Source organism: Neomonachus schauinslandi, chromosome 6 (assembly GCF_002201575.2).
Source record: "Neomonachus schauinslandi chromosome 6, ASM220157v2, whole genome shotgun sequence".
Taxonomy (NCBI): Eukaryota; Metazoa; Chordata; class Mammalia; order Carnivora; family Phocidae; genus Neomonachus; species Neomonachus schauinslandi.
This window is the reverse complement of record NC_058408.1, coordinates 31,911,186-31,927,943: the sequence shown is the minus strand read 5'-3', so window position 1 is coordinate 31,927,943 and position 16,758 is coordinate 31,911,186. Positions and strand designations below refer to the sequence as shown.

General features: G+C 37.3%; 1 protein-coding gene across 1 annotated transcript in view; it reads right to left on the bottom strand.

Annotated features, from left to right (window-relative positions):
- Positions 1-16,758, bottom strand: part of DENND1B (DENN domain containing 1B) — a 262,179-nt gene that overhangs the window by 32,263 nt on the left and 213,158 nt on the right. Inside the window, exons 18-20 of the mRNA XM_044916349.1 lie at positions 11,237-11,305; positions 6,483-6,539; positions 5,552-5,659 (exon numbers count right to left, since the gene is read on the bottom strand). Of these exons, the coding sequence (XP_044772284.1) occupies positions 5,552-5,659; positions 6,483-6,539; positions 11,237-11,305 (234 nt within the window). The remainder of the gene's footprint in view (positions 1-5,551; positions 5,660-6,482; positions 6,540-11,236; positions 11,306-16,758) is intronic.

Below are 16,758 nucleotides of genomic sequence, written 5' to 3'. Positions count from 1 at the left end.
CTTTATTATTTCTCTTCTCCTGCTGGGTTTAGGCTTTATTTGCTGTTTTTTCTCCAGCTCCTTTAGGTGTAGGGTTAGGTTGTGTGTTTGAGACCTTTCTTGTTTCTTGAGAAAGGCTTGTATTGCTCTAAACTTTCCTCTTAGGACTGCCTTTGCTGCATCCCAAAGATTTTGAACAGTTATGTTTTCATTTTCATTGGTTTCCATGAATTTTTTAAATTCTTCTTTAATTTCCTGGTTGACCCATTCATTCTTTAGTAGGATGCTCTTTAGCCTCCACATATTTGAGTTCTTTCTGACTTTCCTCTTGTGATGGAGTTCTAGTTTCAAAGCATTATGGTCTGAAAATAGGCAGGGAATGATCCCAATCTTTTGGTACCAGTTGAGACCTGATTGTGACCTAGGATGTGATCAATTCTGGAGAATATTCCATGGGGACTAGAGAAGAATGTGTATTCTGTTGCTTTGGGATGGAATGTTCTGAATATGTCCATGAAGTCCATTTGGTCCAGTGTGTCATTTAAAGTCTTTATTTCGTTGTTGATCTTTTGCTTAAATGATCTGTCCATTTCAGTGAGGGGGCTTTTAAAGTCCCCCACTATTATTGTATTGTTGTTGATGTGTTTCTTTGCTTTTGTTATTAATTACCTTATATAATTGGCTGCTCCCATGTTAGGGGCATAGATATTTACAATTGTTAGATCTTCTTGTTGGATAGACCCTTTAAGTAGGATATAGTGTCCTTCCTCATCTCTTATTACAGTCTTCAGTTTAAAATCTAATTTGTCTAATAGAAGGATTGCCACCCCAGCTTTCTTTTGGTGTCCATTAGCATGGTAAATGGTTTTCTACCCCCTCACTTTCAATCTGGGGGTGTCTTTGAGTCTAAAATGAGTCTCTTGCAGACAGCATATCGATGGGTCTTGTTTTTTAATCCAATCTGATAGCCTGTGTCTTTTGATTGGGGCATTTAGCCCATTTACATTCAGGGTAACTATTGAAAGATAGGAATTTAGTGCCATTGTATTGCCTGTAAGGTGACTGTTACTGTATTGTCTGTGTTCCTTTCTGGTCTATGTCGCTTTTAGGCTCTCTCTTTGCTTAGAGGACCCCTTTCAATATTTCCTGTAGGGCTGGTTTTGTGTCTGCAAATTCCTTTAGGTTTTGTTTGTCCTGGAAGCTTTTGATCTCTCCTTCTATTTTCAGTGACAGCCTAGCTGGATATAGTATTCTTGGCTGCATGTTTTTCTCATTTAGTGCTCTGAATATATCCTGCCAGTCCTTTCTGGCCTGCCAGGTCTCTGTGCATAGGTCTGTTGCCAATCTAATGTTTCTACCATTGTACGTTACATATCTCTTCTCCTAAGCTGCTTTCAGGGTTTTCTCTTTGTCTCTGAGACTCGTAAGTTTTACTATTAGATGTCGGGGTGTTGACCTATTTTTATTGATTCTGAGGGGGGTTCTCTGTGCTTCCTGGATTTTGATGCCTGTTTCCTTCCCCAAATTAGGGAAGTTCTCTGCTATAATTTGCTCCATTATACCTTCTGCCCCTCTCTCTCTTTCTTCTTCTGGGATCCCAATTATTCTAATAGTGTTTCATCTTATGGTATCACTTACCTCTTGAATTCTGCCCTCGTGATCCAGTAGTTGTTTATCTCTCTTTTTCTCAGCTTCTTTATTTTCCATCATTTGGTCTTCTGTATCACTGATTCTTTCTTCTGCCTCATTTATCCTAGCAGTTAGAGCCTCCATTTTTGATTGCACCTCATTAATAGCCTTTTTGATTTCAACTTGGTTAGATTTTAGTTCTTTTATTTCTCCAGAAGGGGTTTCTCTAATATCTTCCATGCTTTATTCAAGCCCAGCTAGTATCTTTATAATCGTCATTCTGAACTCTACTTCCGACATCTTACTAATGTCCGTATTGATTAGGTCCCTGGCAGTTGGTACTGCCTCTTGTTCTTTTTTTTTGAGGTCATTTTTTCCGTCTTGTCATTTTGTCCAGAGGAAAACAGATGAATGAGAGAACAAAATGCTAACAGGGTAACAACAACTCAAAAAAAAATACACACTAAACAAATCAGAAGAGATCTGAAACTGGGGTAAAAGAAAGAAAGAAAGAAAAAAAGAATATGATCAAATATGATCAGGCTGGTGCATAGATCAGTGCCACACACTAGATTTTGGGCATATTTTGGTCTGTTAGAAGAAACTGCATCCCAAAATTTTAAAGAAAGAGAAGCTTATGTATGTACAAAAATAAGGGTACATACGATGAAGGGATGGATATGACTGTAAAGATGAAAATTATAAAAGATTTTATAAAAGGAATTGATAAGAAGTTGGTTGAAAAAAAGAAAGAAGAAAAATAAAAAAAAAAAAGGGAGAGAATGTGATCAGGCCAGGGACTAGAACAAAGCCATACACTAGAGATTTAGGGTATATTTTGGTCTGTTAGAAGAAACTGTAATCCAAAATTTTAAAGAGAGAACAATATATATATATATATATACCAAAAACAAGGTTAACTACTATGAAGGGATAGAATAGGACTCTAAAAATGAAAAATAAAGAAGATTTTTTAAAAAGGGATCAATAAGATGTTGGTTAAAAAAGGGAAAAAGAAAAATTCAAAAAAAAAAGAAAATTCAAAAAATTAACTTTGAAAGACTAAAGAATCATGGTAAAAAAGCTATGAATTCTCTGTGCAGTATTCCCCTAGCGCTGGAGTTCTGCCATTCTCATTGATCAATAAACTTGGTCTTGGCTGGCTGTTCTTGCTGATCTTCTGGGGGAGGGGCCTGTTGCTGTGGTTCCCAAATGTCTTTGCCGGAGGCAAAATTGCCCCGCCCTTGCCATTCCAGGCTAAGTAATCTGCTGGGTTTTGCTCTCAGGAGCTTTTGTTCCCTGTGAGCTTTCCGTACAGCTTTGGAGCCCGAGAGTGAAAATGGCGGCCTCCCAATCTCGGCCCCGGAGGAGCTGAGAATTCGGGGTCCCGCTCCTCAGTGAGCCCCCAGAGAAAAGCAGTCAGTCACTCCCGTCTCCCCGGTCTCCGGCCACACTCATGCTCACCCAGCCTGTGACCAAGCATTTCTATCTCTGGCACCCGACCCTGTGTGGAGTCTCCAAACCCAGCAGATCCCTGTGGTGTGCTCCCACGCTGCTCCTCCCAGGGGAGGAAGAGGAGTCTCCCCAGATCTGCCGCTTTTTGGGTCCCTGCTGGAGGAGCAGTGGCCTGACTGTGCCGCGGATCACAGTTTATGGCAACCCCGAGCTGAGAGCCCGCTCCTCGGCTCCGTCTCTGCAGCTGCTTCCCCGCTCCGATACCTGGGAGCTCTGCTGCACTCAGGCACCCCCAGTCTTTCTGTGACCCCGAGGGTCCTGAGACCACACTGTCCCATGAGGGCTCCACCCCCCGTTTAGCCACTGGAGCGACGTCCCTCAGTGGAGCCGACTTCTAAAAGTTCCGATTTTGTGCTCCGCTGCTCTATCACTTGCCAGTAGCGGCTGACAGGCACCCACTCCCCCGCCATCTATCTTCCCGAATATCGCCTTGGATTCTCTTCTCCGCACATCCTACCTTCCAGAAAGTGGTCCTTTTCTGTTCAGAGAGTTGCTGCTATTCTTTTCTTCGATCTCCTGTTGAGTTCGTAGGTGTTCAGAATGGTTTAATGCCTATCTAGCTGAATTCCTGGGACCAGATGAAATCTAGGTCACCTACTCCTCCGCCATCTTGCTCCTCCCCCCATATTATAATTCTTAAAAGAATAAGCCCTACTTCTCTTAATTCTTGTTAGAGTCATCATTTGTTATGTCCACCTGAAAACCACAAAATGCTAACTGATGAATACAGATAGTTGAATTAATATAATAAATGATGGCCAAGAAAATTCAGGATAAGTATGCAATGAATGTAACCTATTGTCTTGTAAAGTTTTCTGTAACTTAATACAATTTTCTCTATCAGAAATCGTCTAACAGAAACAAAAACAGAAATCTGTAATATATTTTATAACTAAATTATCATATAAATACACTGCCATGTTAAAGAAAGGAAGATTTAAAAATTTAAATGAGGAGCTGAAAATAGTTTTCCTAACTTAAAAGTGACATTTGGGACAGGGGTTTCTCTAATTGAAGTGTTTTCTTTCTATCTTAAAGCATCCGATGAGTAACAAAAATCTCATTCTTTTTCACATAAAAATCTATGCACCATGGTAAATATAACCTAACTCCTCCAATATTAAGGCAATAAATATTTTGCAAAAGTTTTTAAGATGCTGAAGCTTGAGAACCAATAGGAATTGAACATGCTAGTGATGGAAGAGAAATAGAGAAATTGATTGCAAACCCATTATTAGTTTACAAGTCAAAACATGTTTTCCAGTTATCAGTAGTAGCCATAGAAGGTTTCTACACTTGCAGAATTATTCATTGAGGGGCTTATTTTAGGTCAGACAATCAGCATTTACTACCAATATGCTGTAATTAAGCAATACTAATGTATGGAAAATATAAACTCATAAAAGGATACATCATAGAGAAGGCCCTTAGTATGGTATAAAAATGGTCCCATGAAGGCAGAGATGGGTTTTGCTTCTCCTGGAACCCTTAAGAGTCATGACTGGTGCACAGTAGGTGCTGAATGATTAAATGAATGAATTTTCTTTATAAAGGTGAGGGTTTTAGTACAGTTTCACTGACCTCTCCCCATCCCTAATGACACAGAGAAGCACTTTAAGACCATCTCTGTTCCTGCAGTGTGTGCAGATCCAGGAAAGCTAAGTGAGCATTAGGGATGCGTTCTCATCCCACTCTCCCACTAACTCCTTATAAGTCTTAGGGTAAGTGAGGTGACCATTCTGGCTATCAACTCCCTCATCCATAAACTTCAGTGACTGCAATAAATGAACTATAATCCAGTTGAGAATTCTTTTTAAAAGCTGGTTTTCTAAGGCCACTTAAAATATGATTTGTTGTATACAAATTTGGATCATTTAAACCTTCAGAAACATACTTATGAGGCAAAACCAGAGACACACATAGCTATAATTCTGAACACTTTCCCCCTGTAGGACAGTATTTTACATAACACTGACATATAAGCAGAAGCTTTAAATATTTATAGCAAATAAAATATCTAACTTTAGAAAAAATAGGCATATTACTTTATATTCTAATATCTATAGATGATTTTAATGGTCAAATTCCCATGTATGAACTTTATTTTATTTTTGTAGTAGAAATCTGTGATTTCCCCCTCATCGTCAAGCTATTCACATCCTATAGCAATCACATGCTTACCTGTCTCTCTCCCCTTACTGGACTGTGAGCTCTATGAAGACCTAGTAAAGTATGTAGAGACTGATATCTGGAACAACCGATTCTTAATCCTCTTGCAGCCTGCCCAGACACTACCTACTCAATCTCCTTGACTGGAAATGCAAGCTCATATGATTAAAAAAAAAAAAAAAGGGTCCAAAATTTTCTTAAAGAATTAACTGGAATTACATAATTTTAGAATTTGAAGACGAAGGGTAAACAAACTTACCTGGGCAAGCTTACGCTTTTCTATATTTCCTCCCTTTTCATTGTGTAATGTGTAAACTGGTGTATACTGTACAGAACCAGAACAGGTTCCATAACCTTCTTCATTTTCCTACACATTAGGAAATACACAAGTTAATTATTTTAAAATACTCCTTGTATTACTTTTGGACAAACTATCTGATACAGATGCAAATAGCAAAATAACACGTCAGATGTAAGTTTAAAAAATCTATTTAGGATGAAAATGCATTTTTCTATATTTTGAATTAATAATTTCCAAAATAATCTCTATTTTGAATAATTTGAATAAAATTTATATAAGGATTACTCTCCATCATAAAAATGGAAGTTTTAAGTAATATTTTTTCTTCAAGGATAGAAACTCAAAACAACTGACAAAAATCCGCAAAGATATAAGTAATCAAATCAAAAATACATATACGTACACATAAATATTCATATATATGCAACATTCATAGATTCAAATACATATCTTCAAAAAAATCTTTTATTAATTAAGAACATGCTTCAAATTAAAGTAGCGACTACTGGAAAGATCCTATAAAGATGGTATTCCTGGCTTAATTCTGCACCAAAGATCATCTTTTTAAAGAAATTCTCGGCTTGAAGCAAGAATTTCAATTGTGATATCAAGGCAATCAACTTTATGAAAACATACATCCTGTTAAAGCATCTTTGAAGATCTCTGTTGTTCTGTGTTAAAATATGCAAACGATAAAGAGATTATTCAGTGGATGCATACAGAATGGCAGATAGTTGCCAGAGGGCTTGTTATGAAAAATACATTGTTGAACAAAGGGCTAAGCATATTTCAAACGTCATTAAAAACATAAATCTCGTGTGATTTGTAAAGTATAAGCTTCAAACTAATGTAAGAATCAAGGAAGAACGAAAAGAAGAATATGACATACCTTGTGTTTTAGCTTACTCTTCACTTCCTTTATTCCCTGCTTTGCATGATTTTTTGCCTAGAAAAAGGTAACACAAGTGTCTGGCTCAGCATGGTTCTATTACCATTTAAAGAGTAAGCAGATGAGCTCTCACTTCATGAAATTTGCTAACTTCATATTACTTAGAAAAAGAACAAATTATAATCTAAAACTTAATTTTCAGGAAGACCACATCACTTACTATTATATCTAAATTAGTGAAAACATGATTAGTCTATGTTTGCATCCTAATATCATACAAAGGCTAACATTTAGCCTGTTTGCCTCCCCAACTATAGAAAACACAGGAGTCAATCAGATTACTACCATCCAGTCTTAATTTGAAATTGTGATTAACTGGGGGTGAAAAGAAGAATGCACATCATCACAGCAGCAGGCTATTTGGGCAAATGTTTGGACTTTAAGAAACTCAGGCACCTTTACAAAGCTTTATTAAAATGCTCTTACAGGCAGACACGAGTTTTTATTAACAGAGATACCTTAATGTTATGGCTATTTCATGCCCAGTTTTTCTGGTACAAATTAAAGGTCACTTAACAGAAGATGCTATCCTCATGCTCCATAGGGACTCTGACTGCAGCATTTGAGCTTCTCAGGTGCTGATGTGATTCCTGTGGAATATAACTTAACACAAGTAACTGGGGACCTTCCTTAAACCTTGGCCTTTATTCCACTGGAAATTCCCACTCAGAGTGGCCAGAGTGGAAAAGAAAGGAAACTCACATTTATGTTGTGTTTCCTCAGTATATGACTATGTGCTGGGTACCTAGCATATATTAGCTCATTTAATCATCACAAGTCTCTAAAGTTAGTACTATTATTATTACATTTTACAAATAAGGAAAGTGACTCAGAGGGGATCAGTCTGCATAGCCTAGGTTCAAATCTGGGTCCATTTCATTTCTAAGTCCAACTTCTCACCATCAAAAAGGAGAAGGAAGAACTAAGGTTTTAAAAATATATCCACTGAATATAAGCCTTACAAGAGAAAAGGCATCATGAGTCTCATTCTACAGACATGGAAGCTAAGGTCATAGAGACTTAAGACTTTCCAACTCTAGGTGGTTCTTGCTAGAACTCAAGGAGTGTTCTTGCTCCTTCTACCAAACCACCCTGCTTTCCCAATTACTTCTAGGAAGAGTGAATATGTCTTCCCAAGTTCATTTAGGGGACGGCTCTTATTTCTTTGCTGTTAATATCTGTAGTACCTAATACAGTATTTGGCATATAGTAATTGCTCAATTTATGTCTTGAACTCAAATAAACAACTATTTCTTTATTGCAAATGAGGCAAAATCAAAACATATTATACATAGTAAAAGATAACCTAAAAAGCCAAATAACACTAAATTGTATTCCTGTGGCTCTTTAGAATTAAAGCCGTTTCACATTCATTGTTTTATTGGTAAAGCCACTTAATCTATTTAAAGGGTCCCATATTAATCCCTACATTTTCATTAGGTAAAAATGAATAATTACCAAGAAAATATTCCGGCTTCCATCTCCTAGAACTTGTATCGATCTTTGCTCTTGTTTTGTTTATATTCTAACTTATCTAAGTATCTTCTATTCTTTCAAAATTCATTTGATTCACACTAATCTTTGCAGATGCTTCTAAGTGTATAGAGTTGAATCTAGTGTCTGTAATCCATGTACTGATTCATTTAAATGGCTGCTGCCCTACCTTTTCCACTGACCTCTTTCAGACTATCTGGAACATGGGGTACAGGTTCTCTCTATCCTTTTTAATACCAAGCTGAAAAGAAGCAATAAACAAGTATTCTCTACAGAGAAGCATCCAGCAAATGGCTTTAGTTAATAATTTAAAAGGCAAAAACGTAACAAGATAGTTGACTCAGAAAATCTTTTAGCCAAATCAATTACGTATTCACTTTACGGTTATTTTTAGATTTCTAAGAAAAGTGTACATGTTAATTCTAGTTTTCTTTATGGTTTCTAAAAGCATAGAAAAAATGAGAGCATAAAAAGCATAGAGAAAATGTTCTAAGGATAGAAGAACTGTTCTAAGAATAGGACAAAACCATTATTTCCTTCAACAAATACATATTCAGTCCCTCTGTAGTATGTCCAAAACAGAGCGAAGGGACCATGACACAAACATAAAACTAGCAGGGACAGTGCCTCTGTCACTCGCACTATGTGCCACCCTCACTGCTCTACAAATAACCAGTACAATGCCTAGTTCCTAAGAAGTACTCAGATAACTGACCGAATGAAACAGTTTAAAACATGGTTCCCAGTTTTTAAAAATTTACTATCTATGGAAAATCAAGTAAATAAATTCTGTTAAAGCCATACGGGAGAGATCAGAAGTTTTGTTCATAGTAATCTGTGGTCAAAGGAGGAAGTTCAAGAGTTCATATTTCAGAATATGAGCAACCTGGAAAGATGTTTTAGGTACAACTACGGAAGTCACAAACTGACTTTACTTGTCCCAAACCTCTTGACTTCTTGATTCATGTGCAACACGATTATGAGATAAATGATGAAAGCAATTAAGTATATTCTGAAGACCTTAACTGGCCTGAAATTAGTTTAGGGAATAATCTTCCACAGAGCAGAATTTTAACTTGGGAACATTTTACTGTTCTGCAGAAAATAAAACACTCTACTGATTAGAAAGATAAAAATACGAATAATGAATAGGTTTTGAACATGTTTATTTCTGGGTTTTTGTGGAAAATATAAGTGAAATTAAGGAGAAAAACATATTTAGCAAAATAATACAACACAATTTCTCTAAGACTGAGGAAAAGCTTCAAGTGTTTGTTCAAGAATAAAATGAAGGGCACTTGACTGAGAAACCTTTTATACAATCTTAAGTGAACGTGAGAAACAAGGCTAGTTTGATGTTTCACATGGCAGCCATGTGTTATTTCATTGTAAAAAAATAAAATCTCTCTAAAAACTGTATATAAATCAAACCATCAGTATTATAGAGTAAGATAGTGACATACTCAGAGAGGTTTTCCAGAAAAACTATGAAACAACCAAACAAAATGCAGAGCCTGATGTTTCCCAGGCAAAATGACAACCTCTTTCTATGATAAGGCTTCAAACAGTTCAGAATTTTGGCACCATATTTTTGAATCCACTCTGTAGATTAGCTTTCCTACTATAAAATGTAATCTTTGAAATCGATTTTTTTAACAGTAATGGTGGCTACATATATGTCATAATTGTAAGTCAAAACAAGAATGTAAGTTCTAAGCTTATTAAAATTTATTATTCCATTATTAACTCAATCACATCAGTTCCTTTACTGAGAAAGCATTTGAAGATAAACTCCTATAAAATCAAACTATTGCCCTCGGGTGCCTGGGTGGCTCAGTTGGTTGAGCCTTGGACTCTTGATTTCTGCTCAGGTCATGATCTCAGGGTCATGAGATTGAGCCCAGCATTGGGTTCGTGTTCAGCGTGGAGTCTACTTGAAATTCTCTCTCCTTCCTCTGACCCTCCCCCCGCCTGCACATGCTGTCTCTCTCTCTCAAATAAATAAATAAATAAAATCTTAAAAAAAAACAACTATGACCCTGAATATTTTTAGAAATAAAAAAAATATATATGACCTACTACATTTAAAAAATTACTGGATACCAACCCACTAGCTCCAACTAGTTTAATATTAGAGATAAAGATGCACGCAGGTAAAACAAGTGCTGAAACAGAGGTAACACATACTGGCCCAATGAGGACCCAAAAGATATATGAACCCTTATTGTGTGGGCCTGGACATCTTATACGGAAATAGCTAATGCCTAAGCTAAGTCTTATAGGATGATTAGTGTTTACTGGGTTTTGGATAAAATCCAAGAATAAATGCTCCAGTTAGTAGAAGTGGATTATATAAGAATAGAGGCAGAAAAGAACATCTTGCATTCATGAAATGAGGAGTAGCTCAGTATCTTTAGCGATACGGCAGGCTCTAGGGTTTGGGGTGAATGGGAAGGACACAAGAGGAATCAAGTCTTGAAGGGTCTTTGCTATTATATTAAAGAGATTTTTAGTTTTTATTAATTATTTTTTATTGCTATTGATATGGCTATTTTTATTTTACTATCAGCCATGGAGAATCACTGAAGAATTTTAATTATGGAGTCGGGCATCTTTGAGGGAAGAGAACTTGCCATATTTTTCTATTTTTTCTTACTTAAGCCTCAAGTATATCATGAGAATTTAAAGTATGTTGCTAAATGAAAGAATCAAATCTTTAAAAATGGCACTTCATTATGGACTATTTCAATCTAAGTGCACAATTTTACTGACAGTTTTAAAATAAACTGAAGAATTGTTTTTAGATTATATAAAGGGAATATCCTTTCTATACAATAGTTTTAATAACTGAATTCACTTCAGTCAATATTAACTCTAAATTTTTTAAAGCTTTTTTTTTTTTTAAAGATTTTATTTATTTATTTGAGAGAGAGAATGAGAGAGAGAGAGAGCATGAGATGGGGGAGGGTCAGAGGGAGAAGCAGACTCCCCGCTGAGCAGGGAGCCCAATGCGGGACTCCATCCCGGGACTCCAGGATCATGACCTGAGCCGAAGGCAGTCGCTTAACCAACTGAGCCACCCAGGCGCCCTAAAGCTTTTTTAAAAGAAAAAATAGAAGTATTCTAGATTTACATGTCTGTCAGCTAGGGAAATGTATAATTTTATCAATAGAATTTTTAAACATCAAAAGAAAACTTACAAATTTATATGCTGTCCGTACAGCTGGAGTTGCTTTGGTCATTGCTGTGTTAAACAGTGCACCTCCTTTCTGCAAAGAAAAAACAGAAACATATTTCCAAAAATTTTAAACCAGGCTGTCCTGAAAACAAAGCATTATTAATAGTATGGGAAAAGAACTTTTCTCACAAATTAAAGACCTACAGAAATTATGTCACATTAAGTGTTTTCAAGCTTTTATATACTATAGTAATTTCTGACAAAATGTAAACATTCTACTCTGTTCTTTTAGTTGGTGTAATACACAATTTAAAAATAATTTCATCTTTGCAGTTTAGGCAGACTTGAGCAACATGACAAGTAATAAGTATATATTTAAAACTTAATAAAAAGAACTACAAGAAACTGTTTAATTGCTTTAAGGTTGGGCAATAAAGCCTAAATCTGTGGAGGCAAGTTTTACATTTTAAAAAATCATATTAACTTATTAGAGAAATCCTTTCTGGAGAACTAAAAGAACTAAAATCTAACCAAGTCAAAATCAAAAAGGCTATTAATGATGTGCAATCAAATATGGGGGCACTAACTGCTAGGATAAATGAGGCAGAAGAAAGAATCAGTGATACAGAAGACCAAATGATGGAAAATAAAGAAGCTGAGAAAAAGAGAGATAAACAACTACTGGATCACGAGGGCAGAATTCAAGAGATAAGCGATACCATAAGATGAAACAACATTAGAATAATTGGGATCCCAGAAGAAGAAGAAAGAGAGAGAGGGGCAGAAGGTATAATGGAGCAAATTATAGCAGAGAACTTCCCTAATTTGGGGAAGGAAACAGGCATCAAAATCCAGGAAGCACAGATAACCCCTCTCAAAATCAATAAAAATAGGTCAACACCCCGACATCTAATAGTAAAACTTACGAGTCTCAGAGACAAAGAGAAAACACTGAAAGCAGCTTGGGAGAAGAGATATGTAACCTACAATGGTAGAAACATTAGATTGGCAACAGACCTATGCACAGAGACCTGGCAGGCCAGAAAGGACTGGCAGGATATATTCAGAGCACTAAATGAGAAAAACATGCAGCCAAGAATACTATATCCAGCTAGGCTGTCATTGAAAATAGAAGGAGAGATCAAAAGCTTCCAGGACAAACAAAACCTAAAGGAATTTGCAGACACGAAACCAGCCCTACAAGAAATCTGGAAAGGGGTCCTCTAAGCAAAGAGAGAGCCTAAAAGCAACATAGACCAGAAAGGAACACAGACAATACAGTAACAGTCACCTTACAGGCAATACAATGGCACTAAATTCCTATCTTTCAATAGTTACCCTGAATGTAAATGGGCTAAATGCCCCAATCAAAAGACACAGGCTATCAGATTGGATTAAAAAACAAGACCCATCGATATGCTGTCTGCAAGAGACTCATTTTAGACTCAAAGACACCCCCAGATTGAAAGTGAGGGGGTAGAAAACCATTTACCATGCTAATGGACACCAAAAGAAAGCTGGGGTGGCAATCCTTCTATCAGACAAATTAGATTTTAAACTGAAGACTGTAATAAGAGATGAGGAAGGACACTATATCCTACTTAAAGGGTCTATCCAACAAGAAGATCTAACAATTGTAAATATCTATGCCCCTAACATGGGAGCAGCCAATTATATAAGGTAATTAATAACAAAAGCAAAGAAACACATCAACAACAATACAATAATAGTGGGGGACTTTAAAAGCCCCCTCACTGAAATGGACAGATCATTTAAGCAAAAGATCAACAACGAAATAAAGACTTTAAATGACACACTGGACCAAATGGACTTCATGGACATATTCAGAACATTCCATCCCAAAGCAACGGAATACACATTCTTCTCTAGTGCCCATGGAATATTCTCCAGATTGATCACATCCTAGGTCACAATCAGGTCTCAACTGGTACCAAAAGATTGGGATCATTCCCTGCCTATTTTCAGACCACAATGCTTTGAAACTAGAACTCAATCACAAGAGGAAAGTCGGAAAGAACTCAAATACACGGAGGCTAAAGAGCATCCTATTAAAGAATGAATGGGTCAACCAGGAAATTAAAGAAGAATTAAAAAAATTCATGGAAACCAATGAAAATGAAAACATAACTGTTCAAAATCTTTGGGATGCAGCAAAGGCAGTCCTAAGAGGAAAGTATAGAGCAATACAAGCCTTTCTCAAGAAACAAGAAAGGTCTCAAACACACAACCTAACCCTACACCTAAAGGAGCTGGAGAAAGAACAGCAAATAAAGCCTAAACCCAGCAGGAGAAGAGAAATAATAAAGATCAGAGCAGAAATCAATGAAATAGAAACCAAAAGAACAGTAGAACAGATCAACGAAACTAGGAGCTGGTTCCTGAAAGAATTAACAAGATTGATAAACCCCTGGCCAGACTTATCAAAAAGAAAAGAGAAATGACCCAAATCAACAAAATCAGGAATGAAAGAGGAGAAACCACAACCAACACCAAAGAAATACAAACAATTATAAGAACATATTATGAGCAACTCTATGCCAGCAAATTAGATAACCTGGAAGAAATGGATGCATTCCTAGAGATGTATCAACTACCAAAACTGAACCAGGAAGAAATAGAAAACCTGAACAGACCTATAACCACTAAGGAAATTGAAGCAGTCATCAAAAATCACCCAACAAACAAAAGCCCAGGGCCAGATGGCTTCCCAGGGGAATTCTACCAAACATTTCAAGAATTAATACCTATTCTTCTGAAACTGTGCCAAAAAATAGAAATGGAAGGAAAACTTCCAAACTCATTTTATGAGGCCACCATTACCTTGATCCCAAAACCAGACAAAGACCCCATCAAAAAGGAGAATTACAGACCAATATCCCTGATGAACATGGATGCAAAAATTCTCACCAAAATACTAGCCAATAGGATCCAACAGTACATTAAAAGGATTATTCACCACGACCACGTGGGATTTATCCCTGGGCCGCAAGGTTGGTTCAACATCCACAAATCAATCGTGATACAATACATTAACAAAAGAAAGAACAAGAATCATATGATCCTCTCAATAGATGCAGAAAAAGCATTTGACAAAGTACAGCATCCTTTCTTGATCAAAACTCTTCAGAGTATAGGCATAGAGTGTACATACCTCAATATCATAAAAGCCATCTATGAAAAACCCACAGCGAATATCATTCTCAATGGGGAAAAGCTGAGAGCTTTCCCCCTAAGGTCAGGAACGTGGCAGAGATGTCCACTATCACCACTGCTATTCAACATAGTATTGGAAGTCCTAGCCACAGCAATCAGACAACAAAAAGAAATCAAAGGCATCCGAATCGGCAAAGAAGAAGTCAAACTCTCACTCTTTGCAGATGATATGATACTTTATGTGGAAAACCCAAAAGACTCCACCCCAAAACTGCTAGAACTCATACAGGAATTCAGTAAAGTGGCAGGATATAAAATCAATGCACAGAAGTCAGTGACATTCCTATACACCAACAACAAGACAGAAGAAAGAGAAATTAAGGAGTCGATCCCATTTACAATTGCACCCAAAACCATAAGATACCTAGGAAAAAATCTACCCAAAGAGGCAAAGGATCTGTACTCAGAAAACTATAAAATACTCATGAAAGAAATGGAGGAAGACACAAAGAAATGGAAAAACGTTCCATGCTCATGGATTGGAAGAACAAATATTGTGAAGATGTCAATGCTACCTAGAGCAATCTACACATTCAATGCAATCCCCATCAAAATACCATCCACTTTTTTCAAAGAAATGGAACAAATAATCCTAAAATTTGTATGGAACCAGAAAAGACCCCGAATAGCCAGAGGAATGTTGATTAAGAAAAGCAAAGCTGGCGGCATCACAATTCCGGACTTCCAGCTCTATTACAAAGCTGTCATCATCAAGACAGTATGGTACTGGCACAAAAACAGACACATCAATCAATGGAACAGAACAGAGAGCCCAGAAATGGACCCTCAACTCTATGGTTAACTCATCTTTGACAAAGCAGGAAAGAATGTCCAATGGAAAAAAGACAGTCTTTTCAACAAATGGTGTTGGGAAAATTGGATAGCCACATGCAGAAGAATGAAACTGAACCATTTCCTTACACCACACACAAAAATAGACTCCAAATGGTTGAAAGACCTAAACGTGAGACAGGAGTCCATCAAAATCCTAAAGGAGAACACAGGCAGCAACCTCTTCGACCTCAGCTGCAGCTACTTCCTCCTAGAAACATCGCCAAAGGCAAGGGAAGCAAGGGCAAAAATGAACTATTGGGACTTCATCAAGATAAAAAGCTTTTGCAAAGCAAAGGAAACAGTCAACAAAACCAAAAGACAACCGACAGAATGGGAGAAGATATTTGCAAATGACATATCAGATAAAGGGCTAGTATCCAAATCTATAAAGAACTTATCAAACTCAACACCCAAAGAACAAAGAATCCAATCAAGAAATGGGCAGAAGACAGGAACAGACATTTTTCCAAAGAAGACATCCAAATGGCCAACAGACACATGAAAAAGTGCTCAAGATCGCTCGGCATCAGGGAAATCCAAATCAAAACCTCAATGAGATAGCACCTCACACCAGTCAGAATGGCTAAAATTAACAAGTCAGGAAATGACAGATGTTGGCGGGGATGTGGAGAAAGGGGAACCCTCCTACACTGTTGGTGGGATTGCAAGCTGGTGCAGCCGCTCTGGAAAACAGTACAGAGGTTTCTCAAAAAGTTGAAAATAGAGCTACCATACGATCCAGCAATTGCACTACTGGGTATTTACCCCAAAGGTACAAAAGTAGGGATCCGAAAGGGTACGTGCACCCCGATGTTTATAGCAGCAATGTCCACAATAGCCAAACTGTGGAAAGAGCCAAGATGTCCATCAACAGATGAATGGATAAAGAAGAGGTGGTATATATATACAATGGAATATTATGCAGCCATCAAAAGGAATGAGATCTTGCCATTTGCAAAGACGTAGATGGAACTGGAGGGTATTATGTTGAGTGAAGTAAGTCAAACAGAGAAAGACATGTATCATATGACTTCACTGATATGAGGAATTCTTAATCTCAGGAAACAAACTGAGGTTGCTGGAGTGGGGGGTGGGCTGGGAGGGATGGGGTGACTGGGTGATAGACACTGGGGAGGGTATGTGCTCTGGTAAGCGCTGTGAATTGTGCAAGACTGTTGAATCTCAGATCTGTACCTCTGAAACAAATAATGCAATATACGTTAAGAAAAAAAAAAAGAAGATAGCAGGAGGGGAAAAATGAAGGAGGGGGAAATCGGAGGGGTGGACGAACCATGAGAGACGATGGACTCTGAAAAACAAACTGAGGGTTCTAGAGGGGAGGGAGGTGGGAGGATGGGTTAGCCTGGTGATGGGTATTAAAGAGGGCACATTCTGCATGGAGCCCTGGGTGTTATGCACAAACAATGAATCATGGAACAGTACATCTAAAACTAATGATGTAATGTATGGGGATTA